Source organism: Helobdella robusta, assembly GCF_000326865.2.
Source record: "Helobdella robusta unplaced genomic scaffold HELROscaffold_6, whole genome shotgun sequence".
NCBI lineage: Eukaryota > Metazoa > Annelida > Clitellata > Rhynchobdellida > Glossiphoniidae > Helobdella > Helobdella robusta.
Window position 1 is genome coordinate 3,036 of NW_008705330.1, and position 20,361 is coordinate 23,396.

The following is a 20,361-nucleotide window of genomic DNA, read 5'->3' on the forward strand; positions in this document are numbered from 1 at the left end:
CAATTGTTTGGGCGCTCGTACGTCTGATTCGCTGGCGTATGTTTGTGTGTGTTTGTTTGTGTGTGTTTGTTCGTGTGTTTGTGTGTTTGTTTGTTTGTTTGTGTGTTTGTGTGTTTGTTTTTTGTGTTTGTTTGTGTGTGTTTGTGTGTTGCGTGCGTGTGTGTGTGTTTGTGTGTGTGTGTTTGTGGTTGTTTGTTTGTGTTTGTTTGTTTGTGTTGTTTGTTTGTGTGTTTGTTTGTGTGTGTTTGTTTATGTGTTTGTGTATATGTGTTTGTGTGTGTGTTTCGGAAACTTCTGCTACAATATACAAATACAATTTAGAAATACACACACAATCACACACACACACACACACATACACAAATTAAAAAATATTTTTGTTTTATCTGCTTTTCAACTTAAATTTTTTATTTCTCAGTGTTGTTTGTTGTTGTCGTTGCTATTGATACGTTGTGGTGATGTGTTGACGTCTTCACGTGAGTTCCTCTACTCGAGAGTGTTGCATTTTTTTATTCGTTATTCTTTTCATGTTAAAATGTTTGTGTGGCTTATGAGTGGATAGACAATTATGCGCATCGGAATGATAAAAGATATCATTACATCATCACACTCATCTAGCGCACGAAAAAGATCCATTGCGTTGCAAAATCCAGCCATTCGTTTGAAGATAAAGACAGGCTGAATTGAAAAGGTAATAACAAATTAACAAGATGGTGAGTGAATGATAACAACAACAAAAAAACACACACGTAAATACAAACACACAGAAAAACAAACGAACAAACAAACAATTTTCATTCACAGACAAACAAACACATATAACAATCAATAGCTCAAACACACATGCATACACACATATAATGTGATACATTTAAGTCGGATACATGTGTGTGTGTATAAGGCAGCATAATTTGTGAGCATGTGTGTAATATAGTTGTGTACGTATAATGTAGTACGGCACATTAAAATACGTACACAATGTAAAACGAGTGATTAATAACACATATTTGTGAGCACACACGTAGAGACGAAGAAGGGCATAACTATTTGATGATGCAGCCGGCCTCCAAAAGCAGGCAGATCAAAAGTATCAAACGGAAAGAACAATTAAAGAAACAAGCGGATGATTCCTAGATGAATGGAATGGTTGATGGATGGATGGATGGATGGATGGATGGACAGATAGATGGACGGGTGGATGAACATATAGTCACAAACAACAGTGAATCTATCTCGCACAGTTCTTTTCATTTTTAGTACCACTAACAGACACACATAATTATTTTTTTCAAATTTTCAAGCTACTATATTTATTTGTTTTGTAAATTGCTTGAACTTTGTATAAAACATCTATCAATATTTATATGTTTGTATGTTTATTAGTTAAGTTTGTGTGTGGGCCTATGTACAGTTTTTTTTCATAATAATAATATACATCTATCTACTTTTTTTTATAAATTTTCTTCCAAAAAAACTGCTTTGTGCTTAACAAGACCGAAATTGTAAACAATTTTGCAAATGTTATCAGCTAATAAACAATGACATCATCAACAACAACAACAACAACGACAACAACAACAACAACACTTACACACGCTAACTAATTAAACAACATCAAAACACCAACCAACAGTAGCAACATCAGCATCTGATCTAATAGGGCAGAGCACGCGCATGATAACTTGAAATTTGTAGATAATCGTCTGAGGCATTCCAAATATTTTTGTTGCTTCCATCATTACATTGCACCGACAGACTGCTAAAAAACACTTTGATGTTTGCTTTGTGTGCTGAAATTGTTCAGATATTTAGTTGCTATTTCTTTAGTTATGTGAAGTTGTTATCGTTATTATTATGTTGCGAGTGGAAACTTTCAACTCACATTTCAAAATCCTACTATTCCAAATTCTGATGTTCGGCCATGTTGCACATTCAACTCATGTTAATTTTTTCATTTAACGTAGCTAATGTTCAGTCTAAACGATTAACACACGGTTGTCCTGTTCTGGCATTGTTAGTGTTGTTAATGAATAATATCTTGCTTCACTGTATAAACAATAAGGTCCGGGGCGTTCAACAATTTTAAAAGTTAAATTCGTTTTTAAATCTCTGCGCTATTTTTTTTAGAGTGAATTATTTGTTTGCTGTTTTTCTCTGCATTGTGATTTCTGAGTCTTGTTAACTTCATCCCGTTCCAATGCTTCCATTGTTACATGTAAGGTCAAGTCATAAAAAATGAAAAATTACCATGCTGTTTGACATTTTAGATTGCAGTACGTTGTACATCTTTAAAATTCATAATAAACCATTTATGCTCAACAATATGATTTGTTGTATAAACTTGCGCGTAGATGTTCTCGTGTTGGTGTACATTTGTCATGCACCGGACCAATCATTCAAACAAGCACATCTGACCTCTGACCTCAAACAATGAACCTGACCCATGACGAGATCAAATAGATAATACACGATGCTTGCAGGATGTGGCCGTTGATGGAAGCAGCTCTTTATAAATCACTAATTTATATCACTCTCTCTCTCTCTTTTTCTCTCCCTCTCTACTTCTCTCTTGAATCATTCGATGAATGATGCGCCTATGATGCCACGAATGCAGTTGTCTCTGATTAATGTCAAAACACCGATGCTAATAATAATATTTTCAATTACAAATATCATGTTAAAGTAATTATATTATGAAAACATGTTGCATGTTTAACTGGTTCAGACATTTCAAAATTTTAATCCGCACAAAATTATTTATGTTGTAATTTTCTTTATAGCTACTAAATCACAAATAATTTAAACCCATTAAATGTCGACCAAACAGATGTTAGCAGCGACGATGCAAACCACGAAGACAAGCAGCAACCAGCACCGGAATCACCATTCTTGCAACCAGCTCCATTGAAAATTAAATTGTCCCCAGCCCTACCATCCAGCAATTCAACAACCAACAACCCTCTCTACCCCCTCTATGAAAATGTTTTGAATTTCAAATCAGAACAACATTACAGTAGTAACATGACGAAAACAACAACAAATACAACAATTACAAACATCAACAACAACAGTGGTTCAGACATCAACCAAGAAATGTGTAGCAGCAACACCAACCACAATAACAACAACAACACCAACACCAACCACAACAACCACAACAACGTGACGTATTCTATTGAAAATGATGACGACGATGCAAATAATGAGATGGATGATGAAGATGACGAAGATGAAGATGGAAAAAACGACAGTGCAGACGGAGAAGTAGGAGGCAAACCGAGGCGAGTGAGAACTGCTTTCACGTACGAGCAGTTGGTTTCCCTTGAAAACAAATTTCGTCAAACGAGGTATCTCTCCGTATGCGAGAGACTCAACTTAGCACTGGCTTTGAGCCTGACTGAAACTCAAGTCAAAATCTGGTTTCAGAACAGGAGAACAAAATGGAAGAAACAGAATCCAGGATCGGACATCAACACTCCCGTCTTCAACCCGGGTCCCCCCGTCATCTTCCCAACCAATCACCACGCAAGCAACCCCAACAACCACCCCACGCTCCATCATTTTGCTCGCCAGCACGAACAACCTCAACACGGCACCATCAACTCATTCTACTTCAGCAGTCTGTACTGTGGCCAGCTGCTGAAACCGTTAGGCTCTTCGTTGCAAATCGCCCACCCAGCCAGCAACCAACTCTCCTCGTCGTCTTCAACTTCACCATCACCCAACCATTTCAGATATCGATCTTTCATCCCTCCGATATTTTAAATGTTTTGACTGGCAAGTATTTTTTAATAGCATTTAAGTTGATAAGTTGACTGAAACGTTTCAGTGAGTGTTCGTTTGTTGTGCAATTTTCATTCAACATGAAGTTTGTTTAAAGTTTATAACGCAGAAAGCAGACTATTTTGTCTTTTTACATGTAATTAAACTTTTCTATTTGGATAATTTATTTTTTTCTTGAATTAATAAAATATTTCAAACGATCCATAGAATGTTTGGTGTTTTCTTGAGTTTTGCATCCACAGGACAGGCAAAAATGATGATTATACAGTCAACAAAAGTCATAATGATTATTATTATGATAATTATTTTGTGTTGATTTTCTAAATGCTATCTCGATAGATGAGAACCAAATTATAGTCCGTACGTGTCTGCTTGTTTTGTTTGCGAATCAGCTTTTACGTTCGTCTACTTGTGCATCTGTCCTTTGAGCCTTAGCGTTCTAGAGGTACGTAGCATTTATTTTAATGTGTGTGTATCTTGATGATTAGGTACATGTTGAATGTGTTTGTATGTATGTGTGTGTGTGTGTGTTATACATGTGCGTTGCATATGTGTTTTTGCATTCTGTGTGTTTTTGTTTTTTGTTTCTTAAAATGTTGTGTCAATAAAATATCTTGAGCACTTGTTTGAAAATTACCTTACGTGTAAACGTTAATTCAACAGGCGTTTGTTGCGTGTTTGTGTTTGTGCGTGCGCTGATAATAAATTCTTGAGAGTTGTATGTTGTTAAAATCATCTTCTGAAGCATAATTTGAATTTGTTGAAAGGTGGCCAGATGAAATGAGCGGGCATTTTAAAGTTGTGAGACAGTTTGAAGATGGTGGATGTTGTTGCTTGTTGTGTTGTCGGTGGATGTTGTTGCTTGTTGTGTAGTTGTTGGTGCGCGTTTTGTTATCGGTACCTCTGCAAACTCCCTTCCATAAATTCATGTATGTATTTTTATATTTAAAAACAATGACGAAAGTAATAGATAACTAGATGCTAAATTGGTGATTGACTGAAACTTAGATTTGATTATTCATTGATAAAGTTAATGCCGGCACTAGCGTCCAGTGTTTGCATGGTAACAGTGTTAATTATAATTGTTTTGAACAATTACAACAAGGTGGAGTAGAGATGGTGCTTCAGATTAGAACATGAAACAACGTCACCTGCACATTAAGAACATTCACACATACCTACATATCGAACATTTGCTGCAACAACAACCTACCAAAACTTGCAAACAACATTTGAATGTTAGCATCACCACACATTACATATATCACACATTAATATCACTTGGAGTTTTCTACTTGGAGAGCGTTGATGAGAAGCAATTATAATTAGTGGTGTAATAAACAACAATCACAATTACACGTGTGTCAAGAATGTTCTAACGCATGACACGTTGAAAAATCTAGATTGAAGAAGATAGGCATGGTAGCATGTTTCAGTTTCATACGTTGCCCAAAATTTCTCTGTTTGTGAATCTGCCATTGGAAAAAGTTTTTCTACTGCTTGTTTTACCACAACAATTTATGTTACTGAATCGTTTATATATCGTTGGCATAAATAAAAAGTTGGTGAGTTGAATAAAATTCAATTCAATTCAATTCAATAATTGAAATGTTTGAAATAGTTTTCAATAAAGTCTCACTTGGCAATAAAGAGCTCAGAAAATTTAATAGAAGTTATTTACAACAAATTTAACATGCTCAGTTTTAAAAAAACTTCCAAAGTAAAAAACTTTTTAGATAATTTTGCCAAAATGTTTCTGCCGTAAGAGATTTATACCATCTAAAAATTAAAACTAACAGAAATGTTCATTGTTAGGAATGCGGCTCCAAAGCCAATTTTGGTGTTTAAACACAATTTAAAACATCTGCATCAACAAACATTTTTACAAATATTGCCATTTTTCTGCGCTAATCTTGATCTTTGGATATTTTTGGGTATAATAATTTGGATCAAGCCTCTTCAGTTCATAAAATGTTCCAACTATCCCAACTAGATGAATTAACATTTCTATAAAAAAAAAACGAAATTTAAAAGACACGATCTTGAAAATGTAGCTTTAAATGTAAACTGAATTTGGACGAGTATAAAGGTGCTATATATTTGTTTCACTCTTAACAAATTTTACTTTTTTAATTTAATTTTTCAGAATTTCGCCATTTGATCAAAAAATCCCATCTCCGCTAGTCATTAGCACCGGCCACTGGGTCATCACAACACTATTTTCCTAAAATTTTGTTTACCTGAATATGAAGTTATACCATTACCTTGAAGATTCTCTTTCTACTAATGCCATGCCCACCAACAGTTTGATGGTTGAGATTGATTGTTGGATGCATCATACCCTCTTGCTATCTTGCAATTATCAAGGAATGTTTTTAATATCATTATAAAATGTATAGTTTATTTAATTGAATAAAACTGTTGTTGATGGTGATGTTTTTGTTGTTGATGACGACAACAAATGGATTGTTGATAAAATGGGAATAACAGAACAATAAAGAACATCAGGAAAGTATTTTAAATAACTTATTTATTTCAACCCTCTTTTATTATGGTGATGATAATGTTTACAAGATGATGATGGTGATGACAAAACTGATGATGTTCGTAATGCAATAACAGTAATAATAATAATAATTATTATAATTATTATTATTATTATGTCATAACCACAATAAAAAAGAATGATGCAATGATGGTGGTGAAGAAAAAGAATATAAATACGACGATAAAGCGTTGTTAATGATGATAATGATGACAATGAAGATGATGATGGGGATGATGGTGTTGATGATGATGTCGATGAAGATGTTGTTGATGATGATGGCGATGAAGATGTTGTTGATGATGATGGCGATGAAGATGTTGATGATGATGATGAGGAGACGATGAAGATGATGATGATGATGCGAGAAATGGCAAAGGTTGGCATTATCATTCATTACGGGTAATGAGATTGTTATATGGCTGGTTATTAGCCCGGTGATTTAATAACGCAACACTAATGAGTCTTTCCTACAATGTTCTTACTTTACATGTTCACTCAGTGTTTTTCTGTATACATCTAACAACAATTACTAGAAAACTATAAACTGACACAGGTGTTGACAATGCTTCATACTTGGCCTTCAGGTTAAACAAAACAGCCTTAATGCTTAATCCATTGCAGAAAATTTGCATATTGATTATTGACAAAATCTATGTGGCAAAAAAAGTAAAAAATTTCATTGGCAGCATGACTGGATTAACATCTGATAGAGAAGTTGCCGACACAATACTCTGCTTCATGATTAAATCATTGTGCCACAAGGAAATGGTAGCAATGCATCTTACAAACAATTTAACAACTACCTGATGCTGACATGACTTAATGTTAATGTTGTCTGCATATCAGTAGATAATGCAGCTGAAAACAGAAAGTTTTTCAGCTGCATGTGGAGGAACTATGAAAAATCATATTGTAGTTTTTTCAAACAAATCTAAAAATTATTTTCAGAAACTTTTAAGGGCTTCACAGAAAATTATGTCACTTTTAACAAAGTGACATAATTTTATTTTTTGGTGAATAAATAATTTATCTTGTGTTTGGAACCATGATCTTAAAAAAATTATTGTTGGATGTTATTTTAAATGCCTGTTAAAAACGTCGCTAAAGAAATAAATGAATATTCCGGTGAGAGCAAAAGTCATAAAAAGCGAAAGTTGAATAAGATCCCAGGACGGCTTCTTTAACTTCGTTGTAAATCAGTTAAAATGTTTATGTTTTCAATTGACGGATCTACTTTTAATCATTAAAAAATAATGGCGCACTTAGTTTTTGGTTATTTTTTTATCTCTTTACATGCTTGATATTTTCAAAGCTTGTTAATAGGTTGAATTTTTTTATTTTCAAAGATATTGATTTCATATTTCATAAAATATACATTTTACACTAATTTACTTTTATATTACGTTTGTTAATAAAGTTATACGGTGGCCTCATCTCTGCGAAGACCGATTTTCGGTTTTTCATCCAGGTATAAGTAAGTCCAGAGATCCATAGTTCTTACATGTGCATGTTCACCCAATGTTCTTTTGCGTACATGTTCACTCAATGTTTTTTTATATACATGTTCACCCAATGTTCTTACATGTTCTGTGAATATTCATCTAATGTTCTTACAATTATAAATGTTTACTTAATACATTTCCATTTTCATTTTGGTCTAAAGTTGTTGTTTCTTCTGAAATTATTTTTATGTCTAATCTAACATGTTGGAATTAGATTTCAAAATAAATGAATAAATAAATAACTGATTAAATAAACAAGAAACCAGAAAAAGAATAAAATGTGAAAAAGGAGACATAATTAATAGGATATGAGGAAAGCGAGTTAATTGGAACTGCATGCAAGCAGGCAGGCAGGCACAAAGAGCATTGAAGAACAAATTGCTTGATGAGTTGGTGAGATGGAGTTGCTCTCAACACCAGTTTTGCAAGCACATCATTCAATTGGAGGTTAATTTAAACTCTGATGAACGCATAAGAAAGTAATTGCTGGGTATTAACAAATTACATACCACCATCATCAGCGCGCTCGTCGTCATCATCATCTTTATCGTCTTCATCGTCACCATCATCATCTTCATCCTCATCACCACCATCATCATCTTTTTCTTATTCGTCAAACCAGAAAATTTGCCAGTTTGTGCACTTTCATTTATTAAGTTCAAAAACAAAAAAAAATTTTTCAATGAATTTGATAGGACAAAAGAAGAACCATAGGTAGCTCAATAGCTTAGACTCGATTCAACAGATTTATAGGAAATAACAACAGAGAGCAGAAAGGCGTCTACATGGGTCTGGCCAGCTGGGAACATATCAAATTCTTCACCAAGTTGATTCTATATCCCATGATTGCACACACCAATTTCAAATTATGCCTTAAAAGTTATCTCAATGACTTGAGAAATGAAATTCTGTTCACGTTAATGCAACATTGATGATGATAATGGTGGTAGTGGTGGTTGTGGTGATGATGATGGTGATTATGATGATGATGGTGGTGAGAATGGTGGTGTTGACGATGATGATTAAAACAAACATTATCACGTTTGGACATCAAGATCCTTACAATGCACACACAAAAACGTATGCAAATTTACAACACAAACATACACACAAACATACACATCAACACACACACATCAACACACACGCACATCAACACACACACATCAACACACACACACATCAACACACACATATCAACACACACACACAGACACACACAAACACACACAAACACACACGCTTACAAAACTCTCATGTTTTTTCAATATGCTGAACCGCCGATGTTATAAGCGCCTGAAAATTGCATGTATCAATCGGCAGTGTTATTTTAATTAGTAGCAGATAAGTCAAGCTTCAGTTTCATGCCGATGCTCATTCTCGCTTTCAAATTATTGTTTTGTTGTTCTTCTTCTTCTTGTTTTGTTGTTCTTGTTCATGTTATTGTTCTGTTCATCTTGTTCATGTTATTGTTTATGTTTGTTATCTTTTTGTTCGTGTTTTGTTGTTCTTTTTGTCCATGTTCACGTTTTGTTCTTCTTGTTCACGTTCTTGTTTTGTTCTTCTTATTTACGTTATTGTTCGGTTTTTGTTATTTATTTTTATAATTATTTCCTTTGTTAACTGTAATAAGAGTAACATTGTTAATGTTGTTAGTTTGTTGTTGTCATTTCTTGCTGTTTGTTACCAATTAATATCTCACACACGCACACACCACACACACACACGCACACACACACACACATGCATACACATACACACTCATGCACACATAAACACATTAACGTGCTCACACGAACGCACATTAATACCCACACACACACACATTAACGTGTACACACATGTACACACACATAAACGTGTACTGAAAAACGCACACGCACACATAAACTTGCACACACATACGAACAAATACATAAACATGCACACACATAAGCACAAACACACAATTACGGGGAAGCCTCGGAAATTGCACCGCAAAAGACTATCATTAACAATCGTCCACAAATTGAAAACGATTTCTTCATGAGTTGATGATGTTGTTGTTGTTGTTGTTGTTAATGTTGTTGTTGACGATGTTGTTGATGATGATGTTGATGATAAGGCTGTTGTTGTTGTTGTTGATAATGATGATGACGATGACGATGATAGTAACACTGATGATGATGACAATGATAGCTGATGATTGTGATAAATAATAGTGATCAGTTAAAATGATAGTGATCACGATGAGGAGGACACACACACACACACACACACACACCACACACACACACATACACACCACACGCACAAACACATACACACACGCACAACATGCATTTTTGCATCTAGTTACTTGTATTGTCACATACTTTTCGTATATTGTACTGCATATTACATACAAATACAGACTGCTTGCAACATATTTAACAAGTTTAAAATGTAACATCTAATTCTTTGCTCCAACTTTAACACATATCCATTCATTCATTCATTTTTTTATTTGTTTATCAATCTATTCGTTCATCCATTCATATATTTATATATCAATCCAATGATCCATCCATTCTTTCATTCATTTACTGATTCACCCATCAATTCACTCATTCATCCATTTATATATCTATTTATATTCATTCATATATTTTTTTATTTATTTAGCTTTTTTATTCATCCATCCATCCATCCATCCATCCATCCATCCATCCATCCATTTATCCATCCATTTATCCATCCATCCATCCATCCTTCCATCCATCCATCCATCCATCCATCCATCCATCCATCCATCCATCCATCCATCCATCCATCCATCCATCCATCCATCCATCCATCCATCCATCCATCCATCCTTCCATCCATCCATCCATCCATCCATCCATCCATTCATCCATCCATCCATCCATCCATCCATCCATCCTTCATTCATTCCTGGAAGTCACTGAAGTTTTTCATTCCAACTTCTCCACTCCACACATCCATCCAATCAACTCGTTCAGCAGTTAACACCATACAAAACTTCACGAGTTCGAGGTCTTCATTATTATTGCCAATCATTAAATTAACGAGGTTATCTCTAACAAGGGCACAAAAATCACACGTTTCACGTACAGTTTGCAAGCAGGCACGTACAGTACACACACAAACACACACACACACACATAGTGAGTGTATATATATATATATATACATATACATATGTGTGTGAATGTGTGTGTGAGTGTGTGTGAATGTGAGAGACTGCAAAGTGTAGAAGTAATGAGACTGTTAAAAGAGGATTGGTTGATTTAACGGAGGCATGTTGACGACGTGCTTTTTAACGATAATTTTGAAATTTTTGCCGATTCCAATGTTGTAACTCTAGGTGGAAGAAACTTTACCAAAATTCATTTTTGAATAAACTCAAAAAAACGTTCGGTGAAACTCCAAATTGAGAGTCACTTTTTTTTAATTTTCTACATCCTCATTCTGAATTGTGAAAAATAATTAACTTCCAAAATGTTATTACCCCAGCACATAGCAGGTGTGGCAGTTCAAGACAAATCTTCCACATGTTACAGAATGAATGTTTGTTTATTCACCAAAATTTTCCATTTTGTTAGCAGTAGCATGATTATTCACTTTCAATGTTGTTAGTTTTTAAAATTATTTACTTTCAGCGTTATAGTTGAAGTAATTTAAGATATGATAATTCACACCAACCAGTCAAGGCCCACTATTTAGTGTTGAACAGTGTGAAGAATGTTGAAAGCATTCAATGTTTTAACACGTTGACGAGTGTTTAAAAATTGTTGATACATCTTATGTAGTTTCATTTTGTTGTTGATGATGTGACTGTGCAAATTAATATTTTGATGAGTTGATACTAATTGCTTGATGAGGCTTGCATAAGCTGTCAAGTGCTCGTGCAATTGTATGCATTCACGCGAGCCACACATAACATTGGACAGGCATGCATGTTTAATTATCAATTAAAACGTTGCAAGTCATTTAGAAGAACGAGACTGGACATGATGAGCAGCTGACAACTGCTGATAAAACATGTGTTGGCAAGACATGCTCCCTGCAGGATTGATAAGAAAATATTGAGTCGGCCTGCCAAGTTGCATTGAAAGTTCTCATCATAACTTATCCATTACACACTTATCGCTCTCCTATCATATTCGTTTTCATACCAATCTCCCATCCAGTTTTGTTGTTTTGTTGAATTTAGAAAAATTAAGTTTGATTATTATAAATGGTTGCCAAAAAAATTTTGCGCGTGTGCGTATGCATGTGTGCGTGTGTGTGTGTGCTTGTGCGTGCGTGCGTGTGTGTGTGTGTGTGTGTGTGATTTAGCAGTAGCAATGATATAATTATTAAAAATATCACCATGTCGGGTTATTATAGTTTTTTTTATTATCATACCAATCATTTTTTTTAAGAAGTGTCTGTTGATTTTATTGAGACAATCATCATCATCAATTAGGTCATTACTATTATTAACAACATCACCATCATCATCTATATCATCCGTTGTATCAGCAATTTTCCAACTCTTATGATATCGATATTATTATTATTACTACTATTTAATTATTATTATTTTTGTTATTATTATTATTAAGATTATTATTATTGTTGCTGTTTCTGCTTTTCGTCTGATAAACCAAAAACAGTTATGGAAAATGTTTACGTCATAACGCGGTGAACAAAAAAATGTATGTACGACTGCTCCACCAATCACAGCTCAAAAGTTTTCAACACATCTAATATCAAAGTCCGAACTGTTAGCTGAAGAGATTGTCAATCCGCCAGAATTCAGTTCGACAATCATTTTGTCTTCTTCAAGTGAAACATGCTGCCTAGACCCTACTCCAACATTTTTCTTTGTGGAATTTGTTGACACGCTTATGCCATTTTTATCAAACTTGGTCAATAAATGTCTAAAAACGTCCATGTTACCCAGGTCCCAACTACAGACATTCGACATCACAGACATGGCCATTTCAAACCTTATCTTCGTATCCAAACAATTGAAATAATTGTCGATTGCCAGATCCTCGCTTACCTAACAAAAACTCACTACTTCCAAAAATTCAATTAGGTTTTCGTCAAGCACCTTCAACTGAGACAGCAATCTTGAAGGTGGTTTCAGACGTCTTAGAAATAAACGAAAGCAAATCATTTCAATGTCTAGGTGTCCACCTTGATCAGAACTTAAATTTCCGAAACCACTTAAATTATCTTTCAGAAAAAATTGCGAAAGTACTTCGCGTTATCAACAAAGTTCAATTTTACGTTCCAAAAAGAACGTTGAATATGTTCTATAACGCCATATGCGTATCGTATATTTCTTACTGCAATGTAGTCTGGGCTGCAACCTATCGCACGATCACCGATTCCATCCGACTAACAATGAAGAGAGCATCACGGCTAGTTACGTCATCAACAAGGCATTTGCACACGACGCCATTATTTTTGTCAAGGAAAAATTTAAATTCATCGAAAAAAAAAGTTCTCTTCTTCCACGTTTACTGCATGGACCAAGAATTTGGAATTTGCTGCTAAAGAACAATTTTAAAATTTACTCAATGTCCGAAATTAAATTTAGGCATACAGTGAAAAATTAAATTTTAAATTTAAGAACTGATTTTTTTTCGTTCAGTTAAAATAGTTTAATTATATAACTTTATAAAAACTTCATTAGTAGTAATTATTTCAGATAATTTTTGCTAAATAATTCATGAAATTTAATATAAACTCCAAGATCATTGTCACTAACAATTAACACCTGTTTGCTAACATAGTCGAATTAGTTAATTTACTAACATCTAACACGCCTCTCATGGATTATTTAGAAAACTTTTACGTTATTGCTAAACTTTTTTCTCAAATCATAAAACATTTCTGTTTAGGTGGCCATACTAGATGAATTTCATATAAATTCTATTACGGTCATCCTGCTTTCTTTTAATTTTCAATTTTTAGAAGCAAATAAACTTTTGTTTCGTTTCGTTGATTCCGGTAATATGTCTTTTTTGGCACTTCTGCAGCATTCGACACAGTTGACCACCAGATTTTATTGAAGCGTCTTTCTACTTTATTTGATGCTCTCAGCTGGTTACAGTCCTACTTAACAGACAGGTCTCAAGTTGTCAGCGTTGATGAGAGTGGCCTGAGCACGGCTTCTTCAGAATTGATCTGAGGTATACCACAGGGCTCAGTACTTGGTCTTCTGCTATACATCATGTACATGGCAGATTTCGAAGCAGCCAGTTTTAACTGTCCTTAACTGATGATATTCAACTTTACGGATTTGGACTACATGAATCATCACTTCAACTTTCCTCTGTTGTGTCGAATGCAGTAGACTTAGTTGGTAGCTGGGTGTCATCAAACAAGTTTAAACTCAATGTCAGAAAAACTCAATGTCAGAAAAACTCAATGTCAGAAAAACTCAATGTCAGAAAAACTCAATGTCAGAAAAACTCAATGTTTGTGGATGGGAACGCCGCATGGCCTCGGCCGTTTAAATAACTACAAAATCCAGTAATGAATCGTGGATTTATATTAGATCCTCATTTTTCAATTCGTCTCACCACCTATAGATTTAAAGAAATTCAACAACATGGGCCGACATGTTTCCAAGAAACGTTTGAAACATCATTTGTTTTGACACTCTCGAGTGAAGCTAGTGCTTCAAAAGTTATTCAATAGGGGCGTTCCACAAATCCTTAGGTACAGATACAGATTATCGTTGTGGTGTTGTTACAAGTAAATGTCAAGTGTTAATGAATGTTATTGTTGGTTGATGACTGCATTTACGATGATGATAATGATGATGATGATGACGGTACTCCTGATGATGATGAAGTAGGGAGAGGTGTGGTTATAATTATCACGTTAATGATGATGATGATAATAATGATGACGATGGTAAGGATGATGATGATGATCCAAACGCGGTGATAGTAATAATGCTGATCAAAATGATGGTAGAACAAAATAAAGTCAAAAGACATCGATTGAGCAACATTGCATGAATGGAAACAGGTGGTGTGGTGTGGTGTGGTGGAGTGTGGTGTGGTGGGCTGTGGTGTGGAATGGTGGGCTGTGGTGTGGTGGCCACACTGAACTGCATTCAACACCACAAAACGAAGCTGCCCAATCATTTATTAAATGAATATTTTTAATTTATCAGAAAAAAATTTTGATGGTGGTCCGTTTCCGATTATTTTCATATAATTAGTTGAAGTTGTCTGGCTGGACGTAATCAACAAAGGAAGATGCAATCAGCGCCAAATTGTTTCTTTATGATAATATTATTATAATTATTGATGTTGTTGTTTGCCAGTTGCAATGAAAATATTACAATGAAACAAAAGCTAGCAGCACACAACATTGTGGCGCTGGGTTAATTTCATTTTAATGGTCCATTCATTATCATATTCGAGATAAGGACGTTAATAATGAATTTGGTTGATGTGGTGATGATATGATGTTGCTGATGCGATGGTGATGATGTTGTTAATGTGGTGATGATGAGTGTTGTTGATGTGATGATGATAAGTGTTGTTTATATGATGATGATGATGTTGTTGTTGATGTGACGTTGATGTGATGATGATGAGTGCTGTTGAAACATTGGTCGGCAAGCATACGAAAAAAGTAATAAAAAACAAACAAACAAACAAACCAAGAGACAGACAGACAAACCAAGAGACAGACAAACAGACAAACGAACGAACGAACAAACAAACGTGCAAACAAGTTGTGTTTTATCAGCATTTGAAACGCTTGTGTGCTCCTTGTAATGAGTAAGTGATTGATCGTTTAATGCTCAGACCATTATGAGACTATGTACATTCATTATGCAAACATTTCGTTGATTAATGTAACCATAACGTAAATGATGATGACGATGATGAAGACGACGATTATGATAATGATGATGGTGTGTTAAGATGGTGTTATTAATGGGATAGTGAGAGGTGATGTGCAAATAGTGATGTGTGATGATGATGGTGATGGTGACGATGATGGTGGTGGTTGTGGTGACGATGATGATGGTGGTGATGATGATGGTGGTGATGATGATTATTAAATGAGTGGTTATGATGAATGAGGATGATGAGATGATGAAGACGACAAATGGTGGTGACTTGATTTGATGATGATTGCGTCATCATCTATGTGGCGTCATGATGATGATGGTTGTTTTACGGTGATCATGGTAACTAAGCAACGAATGATGACGACGATGATGATAATGATGTAAATATTAGAATAAAAAATTAAATTAAAGTAAAGAAACAAGAATTATTTAAAGGTGTTGAAAGTTATTCCAATGAATTGGATTATGAATTGTAGCAAGTTAGAATCGAGAAAGAGTTGCATAAGGTAGATGATGACATGATTTAAAAGTTTCAAATGTTAGTTGGCAATTAGTGTGTGATAACTTGCAAACGTCGTCACTACATTAGCTTTCCCACCTCAACATGCCCCTTCACTTTCTTTGCATCAGTGTTCACTGCTGGCATGGGAATGTTTAGACGTATCAGTTCGTTCGTTCGTCCATACGTTTGTTCGTTCGTCCATACGTTCGTTCGTTCGTCCAAACGTCGTTCGTTCGTCCATACGTTCGTCCGTTTTTATTGCCTGTTTGTTTGTTGGTTTGTGTTTTTTGACCAGCCGTCTGACATTTGATTAAATATGCAATGACTATCCCATGTTCCTGACTTAATAAAATTTGGAGTTTGTGGAATATTTGGTTAATATTATAAATTATACTCAATTCAATAAATGCTAAATCTATTTTAGAAAATATTTGACAAATTTCTTTTCATTTAGAGCAAATTAATATCGTAAACACGCATTCAACATTGGTGCTAATAAAGATTGTAATGCTCTTTAATGTACAACCGTGGCAGTGTTTCAACATGTCAACAGTTTGACACAACTGTTTCAAGATTCATCTTAAATGATTAACAAATGTTGCCAAAAAAAATAAAAATCATCGAATCGCCAGAGTCCGCTGGTTTCAAGGTTCTTTCGAAGGTTTTCATAACTGCATATCAGTTCGGTAGGGAAATGTTATAGGAAAGATCGCTGCATGGCGGTTAAATCTATGGGCTTTTTTCAACATGTTATTTATATGAAAAAACAAGAGATTACAAATCAACATGAAAAGTATAAAAAAAAGAGTGCAACTCTTAACTAGTGTATGTACCAAAATATCAATCAATCAGCTCTGTCGATAAGAAAAAAAAACAATTAAAAAAGTATAAACCAGCAGACTTTCAGGATGAGCAAAGAACGCATTCCTTTGAATTACTGGATCAATTATTGATTTCAAGTCTTTAGATAAATATCGGGATTTATTTTCAAGCATCCACAAACGTTTTGCACCATCTTTAGAGAAATGTCTGCACTTACCAGCAAAGAATATACTTTTAACAGTTTTTTCTTTCTCTTCAAAGTTTAGAACAATTTAAAATCTTTAAATACTCTTGATGCAATGTTTTGTTTGATGCTGCTCTGTCTGATATTCCAAATCCTTATCAGTCGACGCCCTTGTTGTGAGATTGAAAGTTCTTTGCCTTCCATTGTTTTGAAGTTTTCTGATGAACTTTCGTCCTTGTCATCCCTTTTCAATTTATATTATTTGCTAATAATTTTACACCTTGGAGTTGCAATTTTTAAGTTTTTTTTTCGTTGTGCTTTTTGTAAAAAAAATTTTGCTTTTGGTTGGTCAATTGACCCAATCATCATTTTTCTTACCGTTCTCTGGTCTTTCAAAAATTAATAAATATTTTCAACTTTATTTAAATAAAATTTCGAAATATTCAAATTAACGAAAGGTTACAAATTTCAAAATACTTTAAATACTCTGGCGACTATTTGCGAAATTTTTTTAAACGCAGAAACTTGCTTCTTCTTGAGTGTCAGAGCATTTTTGTAACTTTTTATCTCAGCAGTAACAGAGGATGTTCTAATCAAATTAGTAAAAAAAACTCCTTAGAACTATCAATCAAATATGGACAATGTATGATATTTTGAGAGTATGGTAGGTATAGCACGTGTTCAAGACATTACGTATTTGACAGAAAGTTTCGTAAATTTTCAAAATAAAAAAAAGTTGAAAATATGTCATTGATCGTCAAATCGACATAATGATTGGGCGTTGTATTATTTGTGCTAATATGATATTTAATGCTTATAAATAATTTTTTTTAATTGTAATGTAATATTCACCAATAGGTTTGACAAATGCTGCGTTATTATGTTATTATTACCACAATTAGCTTCTACTACTACTTCTTGTTTCTACTACCACTACCACTACTACTACTACTACTACTACTTTTACTACTACCACTACCACTACTACTACTACTACTATTTCTACCACTACCACTACTACTACTACCACTACTACTACTACTACTACTACTACTACTACTACTACTACTACTACTACTACTGGTACTACTACTACTACTACTACTACTACTACTACTACTACTACTACTACTACTACCACCTTATTGTTGCTACATTCACTATTGCTACTGCCATTGACACAATTATAAGACTAAAATGATGTTGATGATGATGATAAAACTCTTATTTAACAATTTTTACAATAATAAAATTAATGAAAATAGTGATGATGATGATGAGGATGATGTTGATGGTGGTGATGATGATGATGATGATAATGAAGAAGAAGAAGATGATGATAATGATACTACAGAAAATGGTAGTAATGTCCATAAGTATAAAGTCGAGATAATGTGTTAAACATGTGAAATTGCATCTAATGAGATGGAGGCATTGGGTATAATGACAGACGATTTTTTTCAATGCGTTCGACCATTCAATCTGCCTCCACTGGGAATTTATGCCTTGTCAACGATAATATATGTCTTCGTTTATTGACGTGTGTGTGTGCGTGTGTGTCTGTGTGTGTGTCTGTACGTGTTTGTGTGCGTGTGTGTGCGTGTGTGGTGTGTGTGTGCCATCACGCACTATCGTTTGTTGATAGTATGCGTTTGTTTTCATCTATAAATGAAAATGTTAAAAAAGAAGTGAGACGGAGAAAAACATTGGCGAAGGCGTTTTGAGTGTGGCGTGTGTTGTGTTGTCTGTGTTGTGTTCTGTTTGTTGTATGTGCTGTATCTTGTATGTATTGTGTTGTAGTATGTAATGTATGGGTTGTTTTGTGTGTATTGAATGTGTTGTGTTGTGTGTGTTGTATTATGTGTGTCGTATGTATCGTTTGTATGGTTTTTATGTATCGTATATTTATTGTATGTATTATTTTGTATGTATTGTATGTGCTGTGTTGTGCTGTTTGTGCTGTATGTGTTGCCTGTGTTGTGTTGTATGTGTGACATGTGTTGTGTTGTATGTGTTGTGTTGTTTGTGTTACATGTGTGACATGTGTTGTGTTGTATTGTAAGCGTCGCATGTGCTGTGTAGTATGTATTGCACGCTGTGTGTGATCAAATCTCAATTAGCCGGTCAACTCGAGATAATTGAAAGCAATTATTTGCCTGGTAAGATGATTTGTTTGTTTGTTGTTGAGCCTCCATTACAAGATTTATGTCCAACATCCCACACTCCTAACAACCTCAATCAGATGTGAAAAAAATGAAGTTATGGCAACTTCGAACAAATCATGGATTGAAAACGATTAATTTGTGTGGATAACATTTTTTTTATTGCAGCAGGAATCAAAAAATTTATATTAAAACTTTACGCTCCAATTGATTTGAGGCTATTCAATTGGATCATTCTTCGACAGTTATTGAAGCACACGTGGAATAAATGAATGAATGAATGAATGAATGAATGAATGAGAGGCAACATCGTGATGAAGTGAGACAATTGAACACCACGGCACAAAAATCTCCTCGAGTGAATGTTGACTGGAGGATTAAAATTTATTTTAATAAATGTTGTTAATGTTGGCGATCGAATGAATGCAAACATGCGATTGTCATTGCAGGATTAAATCAGTTGGCAGTAATATCAATCATCATCATCATCACCTAGATATCAATCATCATCATCATCATCACCACTCAGATATCCATCAAAAGAGACAGCAAGCAGAAAATGAATTAGAACAATCTTCCATTTTGTGGTCGGTTTGTTATCATGCAGATGACTTCTTGTATTCGTATTGTTATTGAATCAAATTTAATTAATTGCCTATTTGCTCTTCAAAGAAGACCGCTCTCCTCAAAGCGATCATGATTAATCGAACGTGTGTATGTGTGTGTGCGTGTGTGTGTGCATGTGTGTGTGTGTGCATGTGTGTGTGAGTGTGTGTGTGTTTATTGACAGTTTTTGTTAAAATATTATTTTTTGTGGAAAATTATTTAAGCATGGTCATAAAAATGGTACTAAACATAAGAAAAGAACATCTGCATTTTGGAAACTATTTCAAACAGCTTGAAAATATTATAAAAAACTTTAAATTTCAATCGTCAAATACTGAAAAATGTAAATATTCACCGTGACCGGTTTTATTTTTGATATGATCAGTGGTTTAAA

The 20,361-nt window shown here is 34.4% G+C and overlaps 2 protein-coding genes across 2 annotated transcripts; one reads left to right on the forward strand and one right to left on the reverse strand.

The window, feature by feature from the left end:
* Nucleotides 1-3,240: 3,240 nt before the first annotated feature.
* On the forward strand, nucleotides 3,241-3,498 carry HELRODRAFT_127834 (hypothetical protein; the record flags this gene model as incomplete). The annotated part of the gene is made up of 1 exon (XM_009029022.1): nucleotides 3,241-3,498. A coding segment is annotated over one exon (258 nt), but the record flags the coding sequence as incomplete, so codon positions are not given.
* Nucleotides 3,499-11,782: 8,284 nt separating this feature from the next.
* HELRODRAFT_163928 (hypothetical protein) lies at nucleotides 11,783-12,802 on the reverse strand (the record flags this gene model as incomplete). The annotated part of the gene is made up of 2 exons (XM_009029023.1): nucleotides 11,783-11,910; nucleotides 12,583-12,802. 2 exons carry the CDS (start codon nucleotides 12,800-12,802, stop codon nucleotides 11,783-11,785), a joined length of 348 nt encoding a protein of 115 aa, XP_009027271.1.
* Between the last annotated feature and the right edge of the window lie 7,559 nt (nucleotides 12,803-20,361).